The 27,357-nt window shown below is 37.1% G+C and overlaps 1 protein-coding gene across 4 annotated transcripts in view; it reads left to right on the forward strand.

Annotated features, from left to right (window-relative positions):
* Nucleotides 1-2,150: 2,150 nt before the first annotated feature.
* PHF6 (PHD finger protein 6) overlaps nucleotides 2,151-27,357 on the forward strand; it is a 45,978-nt gene continuing 20,771 nt past the window's right edge. For 3 of the 4 annotated variants that reach the window (XM_058536780.1, XM_058536781.1, XM_058536782.1), the window contains exons 1-5: nucleotides 2,151-2,298; nucleotides 6,232-6,415; nucleotides 6,640-6,741; nucleotides 20,925-21,058; nucleotides 21,327-21,370. In XM_058536780.1, coding sequence (XP_058392763.1) covers nucleotides 6,278-6,415; nucleotides 6,640-6,741; nucleotides 20,925-21,058; nucleotides 21,327-21,370 — 418 coding nt within the window. In that variant the 5' untranslated portion in view covers nucleotides 2,151-2,298; nucleotides 6,232-6,277. The remainder of the gene's footprint in view (nucleotides 2,299-6,231; nucleotides 6,416-6,639; nucleotides 6,742-20,924; nucleotides 21,059-21,326; nucleotides 21,371-27,357) is intronic. The other variant, XM_058536783.1, reaches the window with a different exon arrangement.

The raw sequence follows: 27,357 nt of genomic DNA on the forward strand, positions 1-27,357 counted from the left end.
AACAGACTGGAATAGTACTGGTGGGAGTGTACTGGTGAATCAATAAGAGATTAAGAAATCCTAGGCTATATCCTCAAGCATGGTTAAGAGCATGTTATCACAATCTGACTGCTTTCTGTAGCCCTTGAAATAACTGGCTGCATCTATCAGTTATGCTAATTGGAACTGGCTGCCAGACCTGGGGCCTGAAACTAACTGGAGTCACGGACCTCTTCCTCTCCTGAACTCTCCTTGCACTTCCTTTCCACTTTTTACGACACTCACCACAGTCCATCTCCTATCATAGCTATTTGTCTTTTCCTTGCTAGACTTTAAATAGTTGAGGGCAAAGGCTGTGTCTTATTCACTGTTGTGTTGTACCTGAGCATACTGCTTTGTAGATAATAGGCAGAGGCTGTCTGTCTCAGGCACACACCTCTAATATAGCATTTATCATACTGTATTTGTTTGCTTGTCTGTTTCCCTTTTCAGACCATGAGCTCAAGGTCAGGGATTGAGTTGATCTATGTCTCTCTCGTGTTTGGAACTTAGTACTTTCACAGATGTTTATTGAATCCAATTTTGTTGAAATGAATGCATGGAGGAGAGAATAAAAAAAAGATAGCAAAATGTGGGGATTTGGGGGGACATCTAAAGAGATGGCATACTGCACAGGCACTCCATTTTGTCACTCGTGTCACACACAATCATTGGTCTCATCCTGACATCAGTAAGTGTGTAAAGCTGGTGGAAATTGAGGCTGGGGGACCTGTTTTCAAATACACTGTAAATGTTTGGAATACACATTCTGGATCTTCTTATGTAAATCTCCAGCTACTCCCTTTCGTGGTACAGGGCCTGCGTGAAAGGGCTAAGGGTCCCGTGGAGCTAAACGACTGCTTTGTCCACGCTTATTAGGTACCTGTTTGTATGGGATACAATGTTACATCGACATGGTCACTGTCTTCCTGAGGATGACAATTTAAGGTTGACATAGCAGGGAAAAATAAAAAGAAAGATGAAACGGCATAGAAACAGCATTGGATCAAAACAATGGAAATCCCCCCCACCCCCTTTACAGGAAAAGTAGCTACTTTAAGGACATCTTTAAATTTTCATTAGTTTGTTAGGGCTTTTTTTTTTTTTAAAACCATTGGCTTGCAGTCTGTGAGCCCAGTAGAAAAATAACAACATCTGACCCTTACATGGGGCACACTATGTGCCCAAGCATTAGTCTATGTGATTTAGATATATTAACTCATTTCTCTTAACTCTATGAGATTGATAGCATTGTGATCTCCATTTTGGATGTGCTGAAATTGAGGGACAGAGAGGTAATGCGACGTGCTCAAGGTCATAGAGCTAGAAGTGGGGGAGCTGGGATTCAAACCCAAGCAGTCTGGCTCCATACATCAAAGAGGAAAGCGCCCGTTTCGGTGTCTGATTTACCTCTGTGAGTTATAAAGAAAATCACTTATCTTTTCTGATTATGATAATCTCAGCATTTATAGAGGGCCTGTTATATGCCAGGGACGCTAATACATGCTTTACTTGCATCATCTCATTTCTTCCTCACAATAAACCCGTGAGATACTATTTTTATCCCCATTTTAAAGATACAAAAAATTTAAGGTGCAGAGATTAGAACGATTCGCCCAAGGACTGAAATCCAGGCAGAGTGACTCTACTACGAGCTCAGTCTTTCCTGGCAGTAAAATGAGAGAACGGAGGACCTCAAAGGGATGCCACGAGAGTACAATGAAATAATGGATGTGCAAAGGCCTCGGTGAACAAGTGCAAGGGATAAGGCCTACCCGTTTGAATCACTGTTGAAAACTGGTTCCCCAGGGCCCCTGTCCAACGGTTTCTAGTTCCAACCCTGCCCCTTCTCCGCCCAACCCACAGCGATATCTTTGAATCTCTTTCTCTATCTCCTCGGATCCTGCCCCCAAACACTTGGCTGAGCGGCGGACCGGAGAATAGAAGGTACGCGCGCGAGCAGGAGGCGGGGCCTACCTCCCGGATCCGTACTGGGGGCGGCCTCTGCACATGCGCCGTTGCTCTGCGGCGTCAGTTGCCCCTTCCCTACAGCCAATCAGGGCTCGCGGCGCGCTCGGGACGTATTAACGCCGTGTGAGTCGTTGCGTGCGAGGGGGGCGACGTAAGGGCGCTCGGCGAGCCCGTCTCTCCTCGAATGAAAGGAAACAACCTCCGGCGACAGAGCCCCGCTCCCAGGCGCTGCCGGAGAACCGAGACCGACTTCTTTCTCTTTCCCCTCATTGGCGCTTCTCCCTTGCCGTTCGCCTCTGGGCCCCGCCGGTGAGTCCCCACAGTACACTGGGGCCCCCCATTCTCTGCCCGGCGGGAGAAGACAAGGAGGATGGCGGTGGCCAGGCCGCCGCCCCTGCCCGTTGTTAAGGGGGACTCTTGGTGGTCTCGCTTTATTGTCAGAGACCCCAGAAGCACCGCTCATTGAAGGCGCTTGGCAAAGAGGCTGCTGAGAAAAGTGCTTTGGAGGAGCTAAAGGAGAGGTTAGGCTTAAGCCTAGACTTCGGGGGAGGGGGCGCAACATTTAGGGAGGAAAAAATCCTGGGGATTTTTAGTCTTTGCCATTGCTTAGGACATATTTGGGAAGGAGGGAGACTCCCAGTTTGGGAAAAGTAAGAGGAAGAATTGTTAGGATGGCAAGAGGGTTAGCCTTACGGAATGAGGAAAAACTCCGGGGTGGGGGGAATGAGGGGTGAAACTGAGATATGAAACGAAGACTATTAGAGGGCGAACTCCTGGGGGAGGGTTAAAGAAAGTGGTAGGATGATGTTTTCCTGGATTCGGGAGCATTGGAAAAGGACAATTAGGGGACCCTGACTTTACGATCGAAAGGAACCTGCTAAAGTGTTTTAGAGAAGATAGTTTTGCGAGTTTAGCGCTTGATTAGAGGGAGATCTTGGAGTCTAGTGTGTTTTGAGGAATAAATAACGGAGAGGATCTGGTACGTTATGTGTACCATCCTTTATTATATGGACGAACAGCACGACATTCTTTTGAAATTTGTTCGTTTCGATATTCTGCGTGGAACTTGAAAAATCCTTTATTTTTGAAAAGCCTTTTCTTTTCATCGGCTTACTACGTAATATCAGGTCTTATTCATACAGTTCAAATTCTTTCTCTACCCTTGGGTTTTTGAAACAACTGGAAAATTCCTTCAGTTTCCTTTTGAATAACCGCAAAAAGCAGTGCGAAGCATGTAATATTATCGTGCAACCAAATTCAGGTGCCCTTCCGGTTCATCTCTTATTCGTTTATTTCTCTCCACTGTAACTTTCCTGACAGAAATACTGCTTGTTTGGGGATCACGTTTATAAATTTTGATCTGTATATTTCAACTTGCTTGCGTGTGGAACTGTTTGATCTTCCGGAACTGCAGTTTTTGTTTTGTTTTGTTTTGTTTTCCTGTGAAAAATGGTGTTTCAGATACCAGGCATTGAATGAGCTCTCGAGTGTGTTCTTGAATGCTCTCCTTGATGTTTCAGGTTATTTCTACCTTGGTGCTTCACAGCATCTTGGAAAATCAGAAACGTGTTGATCGCTTCAGCCTAACCGAGCTTTTGTATTTTTTCAGACATTTAAATTATGTTTTTCACGCTATCTTTGCCTCTTTATTTCTGCTTTATAACATTATCCGTAATGTTGTGTTTCTTTTAAGGAAAAGGTTTTATTGTTGGGTGAAAGCATCAAACTTTGATCTCTGCATGCCCTGAAAAACCTTTTAGACTGAAATTAAAATGCCATATTGAATCATTATGAACCCCTTAATATTGGTCCTTGGAATGCCCTTATTCTCCTTAACGAGAGACCACAAATGTGACAGCATTAGATAAAAATCTGTATTTTTATGATAAAGACATTTTTGCTAGGAGTCATTGTTTCCATGATGTTCTCCACTTCATGTTTTACAAGGAGGCTGTAAAAAAATTAGCAAGATATGCACAGATGCATTATTTGAATTTTAGTGGAAAAATCCATTTAGTCATTACACATTGAGGAAAGTTTTTAATTCGTTTGGTGCACTTTTTTGTGTTTCTGTTCACTTTACAAATTATATTTAAACTAATTACAGAAAGAAAGAACACTAGAATATTTTTTGAGTGCAAAATAAACTGTACCTTTTTTCTCTTTTAGATTTTGGGGTCGTTGATACTCAGAAAAGCAGGTTCTCAAAATTAGGATGAGAAATTTACCTGTTTATAAATTGAAAAGAGGCAGAATTCAATATGGATAGAATTTTGGGGGTACCATTTTCAGAATTAATTTCAAGAATAAAAAATGATTTTCTACTGTAGCAATTTTCTTTATCTTAAGCCGGTTTTATAGCCCGTCTAGGATTGTAGAGATATTACACTATTAAAGATGTCTGTATAGGTTAGATTCATAATGTGCCATCCTTTCAGCTGGCCAAGGATGTCCCAGAAAGATGCTGGATACATTACAGTGGTTTCAGAGTGCTTACTATTCATTGCATGGTAGTAAAGAAGGCTAATTTAGAACTCAAATAGCAAATTTTGGTGCTATTTATGAATTTTGGTGTTTTGCATAGTTAATTCTAAAGATTTTGGCAGCTATATTCTTGATAAAGCAACTGAACACATATTTGCCTGAGCAAATGCAAACACAACACACTTCCCCTTTTGTTTCTTTTGTTTCTCTGTTATGTCTTTTTTTTTCTTTAATCCTAAAAGTATTTGCTGCCTGTTTTCAATCAGTTTCACGGTTTATAGCCGGTGCTATGAATACAGTACTGTTGTAAAGTCTCCAATGCCATTTGGAAAACTGAGGTATTTAAAATTGTAGACAGCGTTAAGTTTGTTAAACCCATGAACGCAGAGACTGTCAGGGCCTTTGAAGTTTCGTTAAAAAGAAAAACTGAGATATCAGTTGATGAGAAGACCTGTTTCTTTGTGACTTCATGTTAAATTTTAATTATCTACATTTTTATATTATAAAGCGCTGAATGGTTTACAGCTACCACCTTGCTGGCATCCAGCTGCTACTGTTCTTGTTGGTGAACAAGTGCTACTCAGAAAGCTACAATGTAGCGTTAGTGAGTCCATATTTTCAACATAGTATTATGAAAATGTTCAAATATATGGAAACATGGAAGGAATTTAGTAAATTTTAAGACAAAAATTTGAGATTTTATTGATTGTAATGCGTGTTGTGGCAACCTGGGTCCTGAACTGCATAGTACTGTTGATTTGGGAAAACTACACAAATCAAATTTTATATTTTTTTAGATTCTTCTGAAGAATCCATGTTGAGAATGATGATCTAAATCTGAAACCTTCCATGTTAGAGCTTTTCTTCCCTTTTTTTGTTTGACTATACCACCTATAATTATAATTTGACTAAATTTAAGGCTCATTCAGAGAAATTTTCCTTCCTTTATACAATATTACTAATTTAAGTATGAAAGTGACTGCATTTAGAACACTACTCTTAATTTGTAACTTTAGTTTGATAAACTGATTCTCGGAGGAAATCGCAGTCAGATAATATAGTTGTTTTTATAAATAATTGATTCCTAAAGTCGATGCTTTTGAATAGACTGTTATAAGCTTATTTTTGTCTTTACATGAAAAAGGAATACAATAGCAAAAATTAATTTATTAAAGACTTATACGTGATTTTTTTTTTAACTTGAGAATAATTCGAGTTTTAAAAATAAGTGTTCCAAAGTCATGGTTAAGTAAATTCATTTCTCTTTTGTTAGTTAATTAATATGTGAACTTTGAGGAATTATGCAATTATAGAATTTTGTTCACTCTGGATATTGTGTAGTTCCCTTAGTAGTTTTTGCTCTGCTCTTAGGTATATAATTCTTTGTCTCCTTGAAGGGGCACTTAGCTATATGTGAAAAATATTTTTCATTAATTATGTCAGCAGATGATTGTTTTAATATCATACATTGTACATTTTTTATTTATCTACGCAGAAATAGTTCTAATTATTTTATGTATCCCCTAATTTGGGAGCAGTTTGATTTTTTCCCATTACTTCATTAACTTATCTTTATGCATACATACATATTTTTCTATTTTGGAGGCATCTTAGGTTTAAATATTAATTTGTCTATACTAAATAGCCATTTTAAAATGCATATATTAAAACTTAGGTCAAATATTAACTTACATGACTATGTGTAAACTGGTTTTAAAACAAAATTAACCATTTTGTTGCCCTTCTTATTCTCTGTAGCATTTCTTGAGGCTTAAAGTGGCATTCTAAAGGCAATTTAAAAATCATGTCAAGCTCAGTTGAACAGAAAAAGGGGCCTACAAGACAGCGCAAATGTGGCTTTTGTAAGTCAAATAGAGACAAGGAATGTGGACAGTTGCTAATATCTGAGAACCAGAAGGTGGCAGCACACCATAAGTGCATGGTAAGTAAATGGGCAGCGGCCAAGAGACCTGAAACCGTGAGACTCTTAACAATGAATATTCCTGAATAGGAAAAAACAACTCAGTTAAATTTTTAAGAAATGGTTTCTCACTAATGCTATGCCATTTTTACTAGAAAATTTCCTTTAGATTTAACATCTTACTCATTGTTTCACTGTAATTTCTTTATATATGAACCTTAATTTTTTTTAAATGTAATTTATAGCTCTTTTCATCTGCTTTGGTATCATCACACTCTGATAACGAAAGTCTTGGTGGATTTTCTATTGAAGATGTCCAAAAGGAAATTAAAAGAGGCACGAAGCTGGTAAGTTGGTATTTCTGCCTCTTGAGAATAAAACTTATTTTAAGCTCATTAAGGAGGAAATTGCTTATTTTAGAGTGTATTGCATTATTAGCTGAGTATAATTTTAAATTGCAGTCTTTTTTTTTTTTTTTCATGAACCCGCAAATTCCAAGGCTGGGTTTAACTTATTTACCACTCAAGAAAAAAGGAGTGAATCAATATTTATATTACTCAAATATTTTTCTTTTCAAAAAGAATTAAAATCTTTTTGGAGGCTGTGTTGACTTAGAAAACAAGCAATTTGCTTAATTTGAATGTATCGTGTGTTCAAGTCTTCATTCAAGTATATTTTCAAAATTAAATTCTAATATGTTTTCATCTTCCATCATAAAGTAATTGTGGTCATTACAAATGAAGATGACAGTGTCCTTTCTATAGGAAAATGTTAGCACTTGCTGAACAAAGTATTTTACAGTGGTTCAGCTATATGACACAGCATTTATGACTTTGGATAACTTTTGGTGAATTTTATAGTTTTCCTGTAGCTATCCTAGAGTAATCTTCCTGTATTGTCTTCACTACCAGTAACCAGATTGGCAAGATACTATATTGCTCTATTAGAAAAGTAGTGTCATCTCAATTGGTATTTATGATACATTTGGTTTACATTGAAACAATGTCTTTTCATTTGGTTATTCTATTTCTCCTTTGAGCTCTTTATTGAAATTACATCTGTAAATGTATCTTCAGTAGCTTCACTATCAAGTGTTTCATTATTTTAAAGATGGGTTTGGCAGAACGTGTATCTGTGTTCTTAGGCACTGAATAACCTCATATTTCACAAAGGATCTGGTGGGAAGAAAAGGCTATCATTTTGATGATTAGGAGTAATCTATTTTGAAAAGTAGTCAGTCTTCTAGTATTAGAAAAAAAGCAATATGAAGAAGTTCAAGGATAACATTTGAGATTTGCTTTAGGATAAATAGTCTCGAACCGTAGAATCAGCATTAGCACAAATGGGAATTCAGAGGTCACACAGTTTTTGTTGTAGTGAGACTTAACTGTGAAAAATGTTTATCTTCCCCACCTCCAAAACTGCAGATAGCAGTAGAACACTTCATTTTGGTTTTTTTTGATGTGATTTTTATTTGGTGGTTTCAGATTTCTTCACGTTATTGTGGCTTGCTGATTTTTGAGAACGAGAGTAGTATGTTTTTATTTCCTAGTCCTTAAAAACATTCAGGTACAAAGAAAGAATACTATTTACTTGAAAGTGGTTGTACTGTAAACTTTATTACCCCATTATTTATTCCTTGGCATTATGAATATGCCTGAAAAATGCTTCTCCCTCCTGATTTGTTAGCATTTTTGTCACTTGACATGGCTGCTCTAGTCAGAACAGGAGCAGTTTTGGTCCTTAACGTTACTATATTATTAACAAACGCAGTGCCTAGTTTTACATGAAGCAGCAGCATACATCTGTCAGTATTGCCAAATTCAATGGAGATTTATATTTATTTGGACCTGTTTGTGAAGAAAGCATCAGAACTTTGTACATGTTTCACTATTATAAATTGTTCTGATTAATTTTTAATGGTATAGTGTAGGGAGTTATTTTTTTTTCCCAAGTGTAGTGAGTTACAAAAAACTAAACTTGTCCCTTGATCTAGGGAGTGGAACAATATTGGAAGTGAAGACCACAAGCTATAGGAACAGACTTGGATTTGAATCCCAGTTCTGTCACTGACTAGCTGGGTGACCCTGAGCAAGTTATTTACTTCTCTGTGCCATGTTTTCTTCACCTGCCAAAAGGAGATAATGATATTACTTGCCTCACAGGAATATTGTGAGAATTAAAAGAGAGACTATACAGGACTTAGCAGGGTGCCTGGCACATGGTTAGGACTTGATAAATGGTAGCCACCATTGTAGTTATTATTTATAAATAATAATAAGATCCTGCTAATATCTTTGTAGGCTAATTAAAAGCACGCTGGGCTGGGAAGTCATGAGGCCTGTTTTTTTTAATAACTCTGCCACTGACACATTATGTAACTTTAGACAAGTCATTAACTTATTTGTCTTTTTGCCAACGGTAAACAAATAATGCTGTATCACTGCTTACTAAACAGTGATGTTGCATGACTAAAAAGAGCTATAAAAGATATAAAGATATAAAACATCTTAGGAAAGGTGTTTTGAAGCCATTTTGAGGCATCTAGCTTTGAGGAATTGTGGCAGAAGGAGAGAACTTGTGAGCCTAGGTATATAACTTTGCTCCTTTACCTTCTCCCAAAATGTCAGAATTTAAATAATTTACGTAGGGGATAAGACTAGAGTAGCATTTATATGTTTAACTTTGAAATAATTTTTAAGTCTCCTTTTAGCCTTTAGTTTTGCTCCTTCCATTATATCATGTTTACATGAAGTACTCTCAAGTAACCAAAATTCCAGATTTTAGTTTTCTTCTTTACTTTTCCCTGTGGAGATTTGTCTAAGCAATAAAAGGGCCATAGAGCAAATAGGTAGAGAGAAAAACAGTGAAGAGCTTCATGTAAGTAGATAAACTACATTTAAACTAGATAATCAGCTTCCCTAATTGACTTTTTAAGGCATTTTATCCTGTGAGCCTGTTTGCCCTGGCTTCTGTTCATCTAGATTTCTAGATGAAAAGTAGGTCATGAATACCCATTGGAAATAATTGAAAACAGGAGTGCTGGCCCCTGGGTGCTTTCAAGGCAGGTTCCAGTCTATGCCTGGTGTTGGGTGTTGGCTCCAGAGATGCTCACTCGCCCCAAAGAAAAGTATAGAGAGAAGAGGCTGGGACTTCAGGTGAAAGTGTATAGGTGGCCAGATGGGTCAGAGTTATGAGAGGATGGAAGGTCACAGTAGAACAGGAGGTACAGGTGTGTGGTTTCTATGTTCTTGCTGCCATAGGCAATTTTCCAAGGTTTTCATGTCAGCCACAAGGATCAGGGGAGGAAAGCCATTCTGCGTGAACATTCTCATCTCTTTTACGTCACCTTTAAGCGCCAAGATGGACCAGGAAAAATTTGCCAGGGTATTAAGGTTTTTATAATATAGGACTCTGTTTTTTTTTTTTTTTTTTTGTGAGGAGATCAGCCCTGAGCTAACATCCGCCATCCTCCTCTTTTTTTTGCTGAGGAAGACGGCCCTGGGCTAACATCGGTGCCTATCTTCCTCCACTTTATATGGGACGCCGCCACAGCATGGCTTACCAAGCAGTGCGTCGGTGCGCGCCCGGGATCCGAACCAGCGAACCCCGGGCCGCCGCAGCGGAGCGGGCGCACTTAACCGCTTGCGCCACCGGGCCGGCCCCTATAGGACTCTGTTTTTGCAGTTAAGACAGATATATATTTGTCCAGAATGGTTTCTAGTTCCTATTGAAGCCATATGGAGACACCACATCTGTACCATCTACTCTTATTCTCCAGCCATCTAGCCAAGAAATGCAAATTTCCAAGTAAAATTACGAGTCATCATTGCTGTTTTCATTTTTTTTAAGGAGACACTTGAGAGGAGTATATTTGAAGAACATACTCTTGCTGGATGAAGTTAGGTGGTGAGATCATTAAGAGTATCTACATTGGATAGTTACTGTTCTAATTGGTACCTGTGTCAGATATATCACAGACTTGAAGAACAGAAGGACTTCAGAAGGCCAGTTAGTTCACCTTCCTTACCCCTAGGCAAGATTACTACAAGCCATCCAACATAAGATTTTTGCCTGCCCTATTCTTAAATATATCAAGAAATTGTGATTCTACCCAAGCAACCTGAAACAAGACTAGTTATATAACACTCTTTAGAGTTCAGAAATTCATTCTTCCGTATAACTCAATTATCTCACTTAATTTAAAGCCGTTTATTCTAGGTCTGTCTCCTTCCATTAAAGAAAGTATTTGGTTTTTTCTTTATTAGAAATGAGTAATCCTTCATATACTTGATGACTGTCCTCAGGTCACTTCTGAACTTTACCTTTTTCAAACTGAATTTTACTCACATGTCTTAATAAATCCTCTGAAAATTTTTTCTGCTTTTTCCAATAGTAGAAATAGCTAATATTTATTGAACACTTAATATGTGCTAGGGGCTGGGATAAGTACTTTAAGTACATGATCCTTTTTAATCCTCACAATAATGCTATGAGATAGTAAGGAAGGTGTTCATTCTCACTTTACAGGTGGGGAAACTGAGGCTCAGAGAAGTTAAGTAACCTGACTGTGGTCATAGAGCTAGGGAGTGGCAGGGCTGGAATTTGAATCCAGGGCGTTAACTCCAAAGCCAGAACTCTTAATCACTGGGTTATAGTAGACTGCCTTTTGAGCTACTCAACCAAAAATCACATTTTAAAAAACATAATGATTAGAGCCTAGTAGTTTTCTAATAAAGATGGAAATAGTACTCAATTTAAGACATAATCAGACACCTATTAATATATTCTCTTAATAGCATTGTTAGTTTTTAGGACAGGAATCCTATATACATACTATGTAAGAATATTCTGATTCTGTTACCTTCATGATATTTTTTGTAACCTCTGAAAATAAAAAGACCAATTCTAAATAGTCTTTACTTTGTTATTTACTCAGTACCAATACAGTACCTAGCACCTCCGAGAAACAGGGTATCTGAGAGTTTATGGTCTAGATATTGGGCATGCCATGAATCTGCATATATGACAATTTATAGATACACTTGGTTATTCTGTGTGCGAGGAGTCTCGCCTATTTAGGTCGTTAAGACTGCTTCCTATAGATGGTAAGGTTTAAAAAAAAAAAGGGACGAGTCCAGGAAATGGGTTAACTATACCAGAATGGGTCATTGAGACTGGCACTAATAGATTAGAGTTAAGTGGGATGATTGAAGGGTCTTTAAACATTAGATAGGAATTTCACCTCGGGTAGGAGGGGATGGGGAAGGGCAAAGCAGGATTTTTCAGGAGACAAGTGATATCTGGTAGTCATGGTGGAGAATGAAATATAATAATGGACGCATATTTATCTGCTGTACATAGATGTCCTGCAGGCATCTTAAACTCAACCTGTCTAAACCAGTATTCATCATCTCCCCACCCTGAAACCCGATTCTCTTTCTGAATCCTTTACCTTCAACTCTTCCTTCTTCCACATCAGTCACATCGATTCTATTTCTGGGATGTCTCTGCCTTCTTTTCTTTCTTAATGCTACCCTATATCCAGTCTTCCTCTTCCCATCCTTCCAACATACTGCGGGTAATTACTTGATCTCTACTTTTAAAACATATTGTCACTCCCTGACTCCAGACCTTTACTGATTCCTTGCTGCATGCAAAATAATATCTAGAAGCCTCAGCCTGCCCTTCAGAAGTCATTTCTTAACCCACCTTGTCCGTTCCTTATCTCATTCTCTCCCCTCTCGGTCTCCCAAACATCCTCTGCTTGTCCCCACTGCTGTGCATGTACTGATGTTATTCATCTCCTAGCTGCCTCTCAGAAGTTCCATCTGTTTTTGAGTCCAGCTCAAGCTTCACCTCTGTCATAGAGTTTAACACAGTATGCAGTGTATTTGTTACACATGCACAAGCCTTTCTTCTGCACTGTATTGTGAACTCTGGGAGAGTAGAGACTGTATTCTCTTTGCCTAGCATAGGATTAAGTGGGGATAATGCATGGAAAACACTTAGCGTGGTCCTTGATGTCTCATTTGTGCTCAATAGTGTTCTAATAAATAAGTGAGCACCCATTAATTGTTGGTTGAATTTGAAGGAGAGAAGAACTTCAGTTGGATAATAGTGTGAAGCCTTACTAATGGGCTAGGTGTAAACTGACCAGAGAAGTAATGGTATCGCATAAAATGCCTCTGTTTTGGTTAATCAGTGTTTTAGTGTTTGCAGCTCTAGCAGTTTGAAAGGAAGGAGAGAGAGCTAGAGGGGAAAATTGGCTTGGTTATTTGTTCAGGATGCTGGAGAGCTGTGTATGCCTCACACATAAGGTTTTTCATATTTCTTCAACCTTCACTCGCCCAGTATGGTGTTATTTTTGTTGTTTCCTTAGGCATTATATTTGTCAAGGCCTCCACCTAAAGTCTAGAATTCATCTTATGTGTCCATTTATCAGATGCTTAATTGAGTGCCTACTTTGTACCAAGCACAATGCTAGACACTTTGGGTGCAACCATGAATAAGTATAGCCTTAGAAGTATGTAAAGAATGCCATAGGAGAGCTGAGAAAGAGGACCATAATTAATTCTACCTGAGAAGTCAGAAGGCTTCATAGAAAGTGACATTTGAAATGTTTTCCACTGGGAGAGTGTTGCTGTAGAAGTCAAAGGGGAAAGAGTCAAGGAGGAGGAAGTGGTCAAAAGTATTAAGTAAGTATTAAATGCCAGTGCTATTTAAAGTAGAGTGTATGGCTCATTTAGCATTCAGTAAGGGGAAAAATGGAGCACCCACAGTGTATTAAATTATTAAATCAGAAAGGGAGAGGTGGGGGATTGTAGACAGGTATCTTTTGAAAAAGGTTCTCAAGTGATTTTGTGTGGGTGTGTGTGGGGGTGTGTGTGTGTGAGGAAGATTAGCCCTGAGCTAACATCTGTTGCCAATCTTCCTCTTTTTTGCTGAGGAAGATTGGGCCTGAGCTAACATCCGTGCCCATCTTCCTCTACTTTATATGGGACGTCACCACAGCATAGCTTGATGAGCAGTGCGTAGGTCCGCGCCCGGGATCCGAACCTGTGAAACCCGGGCAGCCAAAGCGGACCACACGAACTTAACCTCTATGCCACTGGGCTGGCCCCTCAAGTGATTTTTGATGAACACTTTTGGTTATGAACCATTGTCTTAGGGCAGGGGTTGGCAAACTTTTCGTAAAGGACCAGATAATGAATATTTAAGACTTTGCCAGCCATGGGGTCTCAGTTGCAGTCGCAGACAATACACAAAGAAATGAGCATGTCTGTGTTCCCATAAAATTTTATTTACAATAACAAGTGACAGGCTAGATAGGGTTTGCAGGACCCCTGCCTTAGGGTATTTTGGGGGAAAAACAGGTAAATTTCTTCCTGAAGATTTGTTCACTGTCCTCATTGCCATCTGTATAACTAAGTGTACATGCATCGCGAGTGTATTCATATAAATGTGAATTTTTTTAAAAGCTCAGATTATGGCTGGCAGATTAATTTTAATGTATGCAGATATTTTACCTCTCATTTCTATTAAAATGAACTTTGCTTTACTTTGGAGGTGATTAAGGAGAATGAATGTAAGGCCAAAGAGAAACTTCAGGTCTACTGATGGAGAAAATCAGATCTTTGACTATTATTAACTAAGTTAGTTTTTTTTAATTCACAAATTTTTTTTCCTTTGCTTTCATTTAGTATTTCTTTGTAATTGGGAATACTATGAATTTATGTCTTTATGTAATTCTCATTTATTTGTGCTAGTGGAGGAGAACCCAAACCAGTAATATAAAATAATCTATGTCTGGTTTTGGAGGCTGTCTCGATACTTACTCGAGCATGGATGTATATTGGGCATTCTTCACAGACTAAGAATAGAGCAGCAGTTTAGAGTACCCTCAGCCTGAAAGACCTACACCTGAAAAGAGCCTAAACATAAAGATCTGAGCTCAGAAAAAGTCTGTCTGAATCTTTCAGATGAAAAAAAGAAACTTCAAAAGCTCCAATAAGAGAATTTATATTCCTCATCAATGATGATTCATAAAGTTGGATAGAGTTGGAGTATGTGAAATTCAGAGCAAGGTCAGGAGACTAGGTTAAGTAAAAACTGATGGGGGCCAGCTCCGTGGCATAGCGGTTAAGTGCGCACGCTCCGCTGCTGGCAGCCCGGGTTCGGATCCTGGGCGCGCACCGATGCGCCGCTTGTCAGGCCATGCTGTGGCGGCGTCCCATATAATAGTAGAGGAAGATGGGCATGGATGTTAGCCCAGGGCCAGTCTTCCTCAGCAAAAAGAGGAGGATTGGTATGGATGTTACCTCAGGGCTGATCTTCCTAACAACAACAACAAAAAAACTTGATAGGCTTACTTGGTTCATTGCCCTCCCATTTCCAAAAGACTTCTGAAATGTTTGATTATTCAGTAACTACTTAGATTTAGTCTGTTACTCTAGTAAAAACAAGTACTTTTCAGTGGCACTGTTTTTTAGCAACACTTGGAATTTAAGATCCTAATCTGTCAAGTTTGTTACTTTTCAATGACTAGCAGCTTTCAGATTTCATTTTTGCTTTCCAGCTTTCCATTTAGACCTAATTATTTTATAAATCTTATTATTAACAATATTATTGTTGTTTGTGTTTTTATGAGACCTTCATAATGCTGTATTTTTTTAATTGTAGCTATAAGATAAACCAGAAACAGTTATGAGTTCATATTCTACCCTCCTATGCAGTGGTATTCTTTTTAGGAATTTTTAACAAATAAATTGGACAACTGTCAGTTAACCAGATAATTCAGAGGTCACTCTGTTTTCTAACTATGTCAGATATGTGAGGTATTACTATAAATAAAGCAATGAACCTGGAGTTAGTAGTATTTTTTAGGCAGCTCTGAAAACTTGCCCCAACTGTACTGTCCGGCTTTCTAGTTTTTACTAGAGGTAGTGTTATCTGTTGTTAAAAACAACACAAAAAAACAAATACTAGGCTAAGGTGAACTGCTCTCACTTTATTTTTGTCTCGGGTCTCCTGTGAAAATATCCTAGGTACCCTGTTCCCAGCTCCAAGTGCTTTTGGCATTTTTTCTTTGCCTAGAGATTCAAGAATATGGCCTCTTTTTGAAACTACTTTTGCAGTCTCTGTACATTGGTAGTCATTTTCTTGGAGCGGGTGTGTTGAGAGTAGTAACTACTTGGCTGTGAGAATTTATATCTCTACGCTGGTGGTCAGTTAGTGACATGCGTAGTACAGACACAGCAATGAAGCTGGGCAAAGCTAAGTCTTAGAGAGCCCTTCCTCCCTTGGTTCCATGTGGCTCTATCCACCAGATTCCAGCTTTTCCCCAAGAGCCTTCTGTTTCTGCCTATCCTAGAAGTTGGCAATCTCATTTTAGTTTTACCTTGTATCTATCTGTGGTCTTAGTTGAGTTTTCCCTGAGCTTCCCCCATAGCTACTGAGTATGCAGTACTTTTCCTTTTATTCCTTAAGACTTCTTCCTTTTGCAAACTGAATTTCAGTCCTGGCCTAGTTGAGTTCACTGAGGAGCAGGTATGTCCCAGCCTCTGGCTCCAGCAGGACTTTAGCTAAGTCATAGTCCTTTCAGTTCCTTTTGTCTCCTCTCATGCGTGGCTTAGTTCCTCTTTCGTCTGTGGGTCAGCTCCTTGAGACTCTGCTTCTGTGGCACAACTTAACCTTAACGTGGTATAGCTTCACAGACAGTAGAATTGTGGTTACCAGGTGGGGGAAATGGGGAGATACTGATCGAAGGGTACCAAGTTGCAGTCATGTAGGATGAATAAGTCTAGAGGTCTGATGTACAGCATGATGACTGTAGTTAATACTATATTGTATAGTACTGGAAATTTGCTGAGAGCTTTTCTGGTGCTTTCATCCCACGCACAAAAAAAATGGTAACTATATGAAGAGATGGATGTGTTAGTTAGCTCAATTGTAGTAATCATTTTACTATGTGTAGGTATATTAAAACATCATGTTGTACATCCTAAATATATATAATTTTTGTTAAAAAATATTTTTAAAAAGATAGTGTAGCTTCTAACCATACTATAAAGATGACACGCAAACATCTGTAATAGGATGGGGCCTCTTTTTCCAGTCTCCCCATTTTGGAAGAGGTAATTGATTATTGAGGTTTACTAGGTCTACTAGGTAGCAAACTGAATAGAGGAGCAAAAGTAAAAGAAAAATCATTATCAACAAAGAAATTTTCACCTTATGTAAGGAAATTGAAATCGGTATGAGTAGGATAAGCTGAGAATTGACATTTATGCCTGTGTTGGGGACAGGAAATTAGCCCTCGACAGAATATATGATATGTGGAACCAACTTTTTTTCAAGGGGAAAGGAGTCCACCATTGTTCTTAAAAAACATGTACCTGTCAGGTTAACTTTGATTTTCTCACATTTGAGAGAGCCATGGGTACAGTGCAAGCATGACATTAAATGGCAGCTGACAGTTATTCTGCTGAGGGCCCAGTAGAGACTGTGACAAATTGGAGGGCAAATGTTTTGTATAAAGAGGAATACAGGATAACATTACTCGAATCCAAACAACTGGTGCCTTGCTGTGTTAGGGATCCCATTTTCCTATTATTCCACTTTTTTTAAGAGAAGTCCTCTTTGTTTTATTTTATTTTCCGTAGCTTTTTTTTTTTTTAACAAAAAGTATACTAGCCACCTATCTGGTTTCCCAACTTCTTTAATTTTTCTTTTTATCTCTTCTTGATTCTCAACCTTGTTTCTAACAGGGCTGATCTTTTCCCCCAAATATTATTGCCTCTGCTCATTCTGTGCCCTTTCAACTGGATTGTTCTCCTCAATTTTATCTTTCCAAATTCTAGATGAGACTTTTTAAATATTTCTAGACATACTTGATGATAATTATGTTAAATCTGTAGGTATTACAAATGTGAATGAGAAAAAATATGCCATAAGATATTAAAATCTTCCATAACAACGTAAGCTTAAAATCAACAGATGTATTGAGCACTACTTTGTAAGGCACAGTGTTACTCTTCCAAAAAACTCAGTCTAGAAGCAATTGATGGATAAAATCTATATATTTATAAAGATAATTACCCGTACAGGGGAGTAAAATGGTAAGAGCCAAAAGGAATACTGTATCTTACGTCCCGTAGGAGTTCAGGGAAAAAGAATTATTTCAAGGATTGGAATGTAGCATAGTAGACTTAAAGGTAACAGTTATGTTCCTGTTTTGTATTCATAGGTACACAAGCAGATGTAAATTTTGTATTTAGTTTTATTATGGCTAATTTTTGCTGTTTTGTTAGTACCTCACCAGAATTTCATATACAAGCAAGCATTTCTGCTTGTATATGAATTCTGCATAAGATAGGTCCCGTAAATTCTAATTGAGAAAAATTCCTACTCCTAATCTTGAAAAGAATTTTCCACTCTCTGAAAACATTTTTATTGGTATGTCTTTCTCTTTCTTTTCTTCCTTGAGAGAAACTGACAAAATAAAAGTGAGAGTAAGTTTTTTCTCACTTAAAAAAAATGTATCCGTCCTAAGTTGCTGTAGTTAACTGATTATACTTTGGACAGATTTGAATTTATAACTAGCCAAAACACATTTTGATATATTTTGGACATTTGGTTTCCTTCTCATTCTCAATAAACTGAGAAATGGGTATTAAAAACATTTGCTAGAGTATTCCCAGTGTTTTTTAAATAATTTTTTGTATATAAAAGTATTTTTGCCCATTGTAGAAAAATCAGAAAATACAAGAAATTGTGATAAAGAAAACCAACCACCTAGAGATAGCCACTCAGCGTTTTGCTATATTTACTTCCACCTATTTTCAAAGACTATGTTATAAACATAATTGGGATCATAATTCACGTAGTTTTGTATCCTGCTTCATTTTTTTTTACTTAATATTTTGCATAAACCTTTTCCCATGCATTAAAATTTCTTTGGGAAGAGTGGCTATAAAATATTCCTATATATGGATGTACTATAATTTATTTAAACATTTTTCAATTGTTGTTTTCCATAGGTGGTTTTACGTTTTGGGCTATTCTAAATAGTTGTGCAGTGAACATGATTGTAGATAAATCGTTTGAGTCTGATTTTTTTAGATTAGATTAATGAAAGTAAAATTACTAGATCAGAAAATATAAACTTTTTTTTAAAGCCCTTTGGTAAGGCAAATTGCTGTCCAGAGCATGTACCGATTTCCAGCAGTATATGAGAGTGCCCATCTAACTGTGTCTTTGCCAGTGTTGAGCCCAGTACAGTATTTTTAACAGTACCTGTCCTTTCATTTTTGCTTTCTAATTGAATTCAATTATTCTTTTTCAAAATGTACCTATGCAAGCCCATTTTAGATGTAGTTTCAAGACGAATTACTTGCAGTAGAGTTCTTAGTGAAGTGGGGCAATGTTTGATTTATTAAGTTAAAAAAACCAGGTTGCAAAATGCTATGTACAGAATTACATGGAAAAATACTTTCACATAAGCATTGTAACACTGTAAGGGCATCTCTGCTTGGTGAGTATGAGTGATTTTAGAATTTTATTTGTGCTCTTTTGCGTTTTCCAAAATTTCTATAGTCAGTCCATGTTTTTTTTATTAGAAATATAATTTACTAAAATAATAGAACCTCATAATTGAGCTGCAATACAAATGCCCCACCTCCTCAAGAATTTATAAGCCACCCAAAAGTATCTAACAGCTTTCCCTGCTTGATAATTTGGCACAGTATTTCTTTTTACAGTAATACTTTGCAGTTTCTATATTTATTTAAGGAAGTAGAGTATTTGTCTAGTACTAATATTGGACACTGGCCCTCATGTTTTCTGGGAAGTACCTGTATTGAGAATATTTCTGTTTCTGACTTAGAAGTATTATTTATTTATTTATTTATTTATTTATTTAATTTATTTTGTGAGGAAGATCAGCCCTGAGCTAACATCCGTGCCAATCCTCCTCTTTTTTGCTGAGGAAGACTGGCCCTGGGCTAACATCTGTGCCGATCTTCCTCCACTTTATATGGGACGCCGCCACAGCATGGCCTGACAAGTGATGCATCCGTGAGCGCCCAGGATCTGAACCCGGGCCCCCAGCAGCGGAGCACGTGCACTTAACTGCTACACCACGAGGCCGGCCCTATAAATATTTTTTAAATGATAGCTTGAATGAGAGGTTGAGTGTTTGTCTTGCTTAGAGAAATATAAGGAATTGCATTGGAATTTATATTAGCCTCTTGGGACATCAAAATTGCTTAAGGCCAAGTAATCCGAAAGTTAGGATGGTGAGTGTTCTTCATGTTAAAATTAATAAAGAGGAATGAGAACAGTTCACAATGAGGGATCTAGCAACAAAGAGACAAATGAACAGTTTTTAAGATTTACCTTATTGTGAGTTTATTTTGGCATGGCATTTATATTTTAGGAGGTGGCTTCATTAAAAGTCCACTCAGTACTGTATGCTGTGACATGTTAATCAAAGCCACTAACAATCATTATGTACTTTTTCTAAAGAATTTTTTTCTAAATTTAGAGCATGAGCTAGTTAAACAATATGAACTATCCAATAAAGTCAGAAGGTAAGGTATATTAAAATATGTTGAAAGAATCTGTTCTCTTATCTGTTTGCCTGAGTTCATGAGGTAAGAGGTAAGTAACATAGATTAAATTAAAATAGATGAGCATATTTTCACAATCAGCTTGACATCACAAAATATTGTTAGAGCTCGAGGTATTCAAAAATCTACCTAATTCTTTTATCTTTTCTCCTTCCCTCATTTAAAATTGATTTTACCAGGTTCCCAAATTTTATATGAGGTTTTTTCTAAAGATTCTCATTGATTTTTTTTTTCTTTATGTATTATTTTATTTTTTGTGTGAGGAAGATCAGCCCTGAGCTAACATCTGCCAATCCTCCTCTTTTTTTTTTTGCTGAGGAAGACTGGTCCTGGGCTAAGATCCGTGCCCATCTTCCTCTACTTTATATGGGATGCTGCCACAGCATGGCTTGACAAGTGGCGCCTCAGTGCGCGCCTGGGATCTGAACCCCGGGCCGCCGCCGCAGCGGAGCGCGCGCACTTAACCACTATGCCACCGGGCCAGCCCCAGATTTTCATTGATTAAGTGGAAATGTGAAGGAAAAATTTTTTCTAGTATGAGACATTTTCTCCAGTTACTCATGTCCAGGAAGATCTGGATTGTGGCAAGGCCTGATTTATGCACAGCTTACATTCCTGATTTGCAACATTTGAAATTTTTTCTTGACCACAGTGAAACAACAGACATTAATAATGTTCCATTAATTTTGTCAGTGTTTAACATGGGAAAAAACATACCCCCAGTACAATTTTATTAGAATTATTTCTAGGTGAGAAAACAAGAAAAATAGCATTATTAGGTACAAAATTTTTCAATAACCAATTTGTTTTCCTTGACAGAGATTGATATGCTTCTAACCTGATATCATGTCCTTAGCAAAATCACACACTAATAATATTATTTTATTGTTTTGCTGTAGATGTGTTCTTTGTGCCATTGTCCTGGAGCAACAATTGGTTGTGATGTGAAAACATGTCACAGGACATACCACTACCACTGTGCATTGCATGATAAAGCTCAAATACGAGAGAAACCTTCACAAGGAATTTACATGTAATTATTTAACTTCTCTAAGTTTTTTTAAACAGTCATAACTTTCTTTAGGATTTTGTAAAAAATTTTCCCATTTCAAAGCGTTTCATCATCATTATAAATGGTGTTCTTGATAAGGAATTTAATGCTTAGAGAAATGGTGTAGGAAGTTTAATAATAAGATTTTTAGAATCCAGCTTGTGGATGGGGTGAAGTATAATGCTCATTTTCTCAATATGAAAAATGAGTTTCGTTTGTTGATGATTTTTAATTTCTTCATTTTTTATAGGGTTTATTGCCGAAAACACAAGAAAACTGCACATAACTCTGAAGGTATGTCATTCAGCCGCTTTTCAATTTCAAGAAGAAATTTGAGTAAAATATGAGTGAATTATACTATATTAAGTTTTACCGGAAAACATATCTCAATATTGAATACATTTCAAAGAATTAAGAAAAGCATTGGGATAAAACTAATGTACATAGTGAAAAATTTTTGGAATTTTTAAGAAAACTTTTACCCCAAAGTTCTTATAAAGAGTACGTTAAGAACATATCTATCTTTAGGAAGAAATGGTGCTAGTGGTTATGGATTTCTGTGTTCATGTAAGTGTGTTAGTAGATTATAAGTGTAATGATTTGGATCCTTGCAACTGTCAGATACAGAACATGTGAACTGGGAATACTAGTACATTTTGTGATCACCAGGCTTTCTGTTAAATTTTTATTCACGTTGTAGTACTTTTTTTTTTTTAAACACAGACATGTTCATAAGTAGTCAATTTTAAAATGTAAACTTTTAAAATTATTTTATAGTTCGTTTCCACTTAAATTTATACAAAACCAGATTTATCATGTTTATATATAGATAACCAAGTTGTACTTGGTCTTTAAAAGGTTTGAAAAAGTTCTCAAATTGAATTCTGACTTGTTTCAAACAGATGGTTTTGATCTTTTACTAGCAATAAAAAGATTTAGATTTAATCTGAGATTGTTCTATCTTTTCATTTAGATTAGAGATCTTTAAAGTTTTTGTTAGCTTCTGAGAACGTGCTGTATAGAATTAGAATGGTTTGAACCTTTTGTTTTAGGAAGTTGTTTCCTTTATAAAGATTTACTTAATTATCAGTGCTAGCATGTTAAAATTTGTGGCCCTTTTTGATCTCTTAGATCTTGGCTTTATAATACAAAGTGGTATTGTTTCCACTTCGGGACTCCAAATTAGTCCAAATACTTTAAAAGTGCTAGTTAAAAATATAGTTTTTAGCAAAAACTTGTCTTTAAGGTAAACAGATTGTATAAATAATAACAATGTTTTTGAGGTGAGAGATGAAGTACAACTGATAAACCTTCATAGTGTTTTCCTTCAGATTTTCTCCACACTTAAATCTAGAATTGAATTGAAAAACATTTTGTGAAAGGTTAAGAGTAAGCTTTCCCACCTTTCATTACTTCAGATTTTAACAATGTATTTATTTGATTCTCTTTAAGATTGTAGTGACCATATATGGTAAGCCAAGAATTAAGACTTAACGATCTGACGAAGACAAGTATATGAGTGTACCGGGACAGGATATTTGAGGATGGCAACAATGATTAATATAGACGTCTCCCCTTTTATTCCCTAGATTTCTGAAGCTGATAGTACCATCTAGTGGTAGAGAAAAGTCACTGCAGACTACGTAAAGTAGAATAATTTTGACCACCTTTTTGCTTTGAGACACTTACTAATGAGAAGGATCTAAATTCATACTTTTCACGATGACTTTTCTTTTAATGTAACTGGCAGGATCACTACAATTCAAATTTGTGATAGAATTGATTTGAATTTTGGATTCAGTGTATGCTTTTGTAGCACATTGGGGCCCCTTGTATTATTGACATATATGTAGTGTGTTTATACTCATATTGTAGAACTTGAAGCATAATTTTGCAATTTAAAAGTATTACAGAGTTTGTATTTATTGAATTTTGACTTGATCACATTCATCTAGCTTGAATTTATTTGATATTGAGTGCTTTGTCAGAAACAGAACGTCCAATTATATCATTGTTCTAATGGGAAACGTATGTTCTACTTTATGCTTGTAATTTATGATGGAGGGTTATAGGATTGTATTTCAGGGACTGTCTTTGTTTGAGAATTGTACTTCACTAGTGTGTAGCAAAGAGGAATTGATACCTGTGGCAATTTCTTGATCATTTGCCATCTGTGGCTCAATACCTACTTTGCTAATACTTAAAATGATAGATACTGTATAATTCAGTCTGTCATGTTAGTTTGATATAACATGAGCTGTGTTTTGAAATATTAAATTTGAGAATCTCTTTGCTGTCTCCATAGTTTTGCCTTTTCCAGAATGTCGTATAGTTGGAATCATATAGTAAGTAGCCTTTTCAGATTGGCTTCTTTCATTTAGTTGGCCTTTTTTGGGAGTCTGGGGGGATTAGCTGATACATAAATGCTTATGAGAAAGGATCCACTAGGCTAGAAGAGATTGAAGGTACGGGAAGGAGGATTCAGTATACAAGCGGAACCCTGTGCACAGGAAGCCCTGGATAGGAGGACATTTCCACTGTAATAGGAGAGATGGAGGAGGATAGGCAGTTTCTAACAGGTCTGTTTTCTCTGTGAGGGAGAATGTAGGGAGAGGCATGAGGGTTGGATGTGTAAGGAGCGAGGAGAAGATTTGAAAGAATAGTTATGAAAATTGGGAGAGGAAGTTTGCCTAGGGAAATATAAGGTTTTCAGACTGGCTTGAGGGCCCAGTTAAGGTTGGTAACCATGAATTTACATAGTGATGCCATTAGTCAGGTTGTGTGACTTTTCCTTCAGCAGTTCAGGATCCTGGGTGTAGCATAAAGTGGCTAGTTGGTTAATTCAGAATTGGGATTTTGCCAAGTGGGTTCAACAAAGAAATAAAGGGAGAAGGGAATTTAGGATATTTGTCAGAGAGAGATCTCAGTTAGATAGGGAAGTGAAGGCAGGAAAAAATAAGAAACAGGGAGGAATTAATAGACTGGAGGTCCTGAAAAAGTTGAAGAACAATGAGAATGAAAGTACTTGGGAAAGCAATCATTTGTGGTCCCAAAGCGTGATACAGTGATTTCAGAGGTAGAACCGTTTTAGGTGATTATAAGGTATCTGGGTGTGATTATAGGAATTGGGTGGATGATGGAAGACGTTATTGAAGATCAGGGTACTGAGTGGCTAGGTGTTGCTTAGATTGTCTGTGTGGTTGGTTGAAATCACCCAGGATGATGGCAGGGGTTGGGATGGAGAAAAGGGCTGTGAGCTGTGTGCTAAAGCAAGTCTGATGCATGAGGTGGAATGATTGAGAGTTGGTAATTGTTAGCAACAAGGAGGGGAAGAAGGTAGCGTAGTCTGTGGACCAGCAGAATTGACATCATCTGAGAGTTTGTTAGAAATACCTAATGTCAGGCCCCGCCCGTGACCTACTAATAGGAATTGCCATTTTAATAAGATCCCAGATGGTTTGTATTCACATTAAAGTTTGAGAAGCAGTGGTTTAGCTGAGTGACATGGACCTCAAAGGTGCAGGGCTTTTTACAAGGGGATAGAGAACTAATGGCTCAACAGCGCTGTCTAGTAGAACTTCTGTGATGATGGAAATGTTCTATACTTGCACCATCCAATATGGTAGCCACTAGCAACATATGGTTATTGAGCACTTAAAATGGTGTAGTCTCCTTCTATTCTTAATAGAAATTTATATGTTGAAAATGGACAGGAATAGCCAGAATTAAATCCTACATCTTATGTGATTTTCCCCTGTTGGCCTATGTGTTTAGATAATAGGTATCTTCTTCAACTTTTTTTTAAAGCGGTATTTCAAAAATGTCAAATATTGGTAATAGCAAATAGCTCTAGCTTACAGCTGATGCTAGGCTCTGTTTTGTAGAAGTACCTTAAATGATAGCTTGTCATCACTAAGCGTTTGAGTACCTACAAGGAACTGTGATTACATATAAATGGTGGTTCTTTTAAAATCATTTTCATTAAGGAGTTAAGGCCTTTGTATTTAATAATTTATTTGGAGCAAAGTAATCTGTGATGAGACAAAATGGTATCTAGAGTAGATGCTGAGTGTTAGCTATTTGCAGTAAGAATGTGTAGAATTTAAGTCATGATCACAAACAACCTCAGCTCAGTTTAGGTTCTTGAAATTGTAAGGAGCCAAACTTGTGATTTATTATTTTTCTTAAATTACCCAATATAGAATGTTTTGCGTGGGATGGGTGCTCAAGAAATGTTTGTAACCTCTTCATTTTCTTTGGCTTGAAACTAAGCACAATATTTAATGTGTCACTTATTTTTGGGTGACACTTCCTTGTCCTATAGCTTCTCTTGTGCCAGGTTTTAGTCACGCAAAATGAATTGATAAAAGAAGGTATCAGGTTTTCGGGGGGGAGTGGGGTGGAGGGGAACACAATTTAGTGACAGATATGTGACCAACTGATTAAAATACAGTGTTCGGAAACTTTGATTGCTTGTCAAATCATATAACTCAATTTATGTTTTAGGAAATAGGGTCACCATAGTTACATTAGAATTACGTTCAAAGTGTGTTATCATTTATGTAGACTCAAAGCCTTTGCCTGCTTGAATATTCCCGTAATATTTCCTTTCTCTTGTTCTTTTTCTCTAGAATATGCTGCAACTTCCAGTCTTCATTACTTTTATTAAATGGAAGTTTAGGGAGATTTTAATATGGTATCAAAGTCTTTAAAAACCTTTTAAGTTTAGTAGCATTGAATAGATTGATGAAGAACCAGAAAGGCAGTTTCATACACTGGTTGCACATGAGCTTTGAAATCAGATCTATATTTGAATCTTAGCTCTACCACTTACTAGTCACATGATCTTGGGCAAGTTATTTAGTCTCTCTTAGACCCTTAGATACTGCATCTATAAAATGGGGATTAAAAAAACCCCACCTCATAGGGTTGTTGTAAGGATTAAATGAAATAGTGCGTGTAAAGCTCTTGGCAGTGTTCCTGGCACCTAGGAAGTGCTCAGTAAATACTACATTCTAGATCATCATTGTTGTTACTGTTATCCCTGGAAAACTCTACCTACCTTTATTACCACTCATCTTTTCATGTACTCTTCCTTGGAAGATAATAGAATTTAAATTGCATTTGTGATTTAACGTGGAAAATTTTTAGTAACGTATTCATATTCTATTCTTTGCTAGAACTGACTCCATATTCTTTCTTTGATTCACCAGATTTATTGACTACTTATGTGCAAAGTGCTATGCTAGGTGTTATTTATGCACATCTTTGATTTAGCACATTTTACAAACTTTTGTTATAGGAAGTTGCAAACATATGTAAAACTATGTTTGAAAAAAAGCCCCATAACCAGGCTTTAGCAATCATCAGCTCGTGGCCAGTCTTGTTTCATCTATACCCTGTCACCCATTTCCTCCATCTCGATTATTTTGAATTAAATCCCAGATGTCATATTTCATTTTAGCACACTTAGTTAAGAATAATATATTTTTGATGTATGCTACATACTTATATATGCATATGTATATGCATAAAAGGAATCATTTATCTGATACCTTTACTGAAAAAGCAGAAAGCAGAGTTTATTTGTGACATGGAGCATGCAGAGCAAATCCGCCTCACCTTTCCGTTGCAAAAGGCAGGGCAGGTGACCTCCAGTCTTCCTTTGGTAGCAGCCTAAAGATTTAAAGCAGAGGTGGTGATGCTTATCCCAGCCTTAATGCTTGTCCTTTTGATTTTTCTTTTTTAAAAAAATTCCAACATTTATTGAGTGCCTGCTGGGTGTAGGTGCATTGGGGAATTTACAAAAGAAGCCCCTTTTGGACAAAGGTCTACACAAAATATGACAAGAGTAATAACTAACAATTGAATAGAATTTTTTAGTTTACAAAGCATTTTTCACAAACATTTTCTTAAAGCAGCCTTTTCAGGAAGGTGCTATCATCAGTCCCATTTGCTACACCCGGAGACTTTGTCTTGCAAATGTTAAGTAACTTTACCAAATTAAGACCTAGTGAGTGGCAGTCTTAAGACTTTCTGTTCAGCGGTCCTTTCTACTTCATACTGTTAACTGATGTGAGAATTTAGGAGGGGGAAGGAAATAGAGCTTAAAGCAGGAAGATATAAGATGAGGAAAACATTGATTAGGAAGGAGAAGAGAATTGGTAAAGGGACAGATAGGGCTTTACACTACTAGGAGGAGAGTTGGTTTCCTGGTAAGTTGGTCACTCCCCATGACTCAGTGGGGCAATCAGAAGGGTAACAGAGGGGCGTGGCCATTC

The sequence above is a fragment of the Diceros bicornis genome, chromosome X (assembly GCF_020826845.1).
Source record: "Diceros bicornis minor isolate mBicDic1 chromosome X, mDicBic1.mat.cur, whole genome shotgun sequence".
Lineage (NCBI taxonomy): Eukaryota > Metazoa > Chordata > Mammalia > Perissodactyla > Rhinocerotidae > Diceros > Diceros bicornis.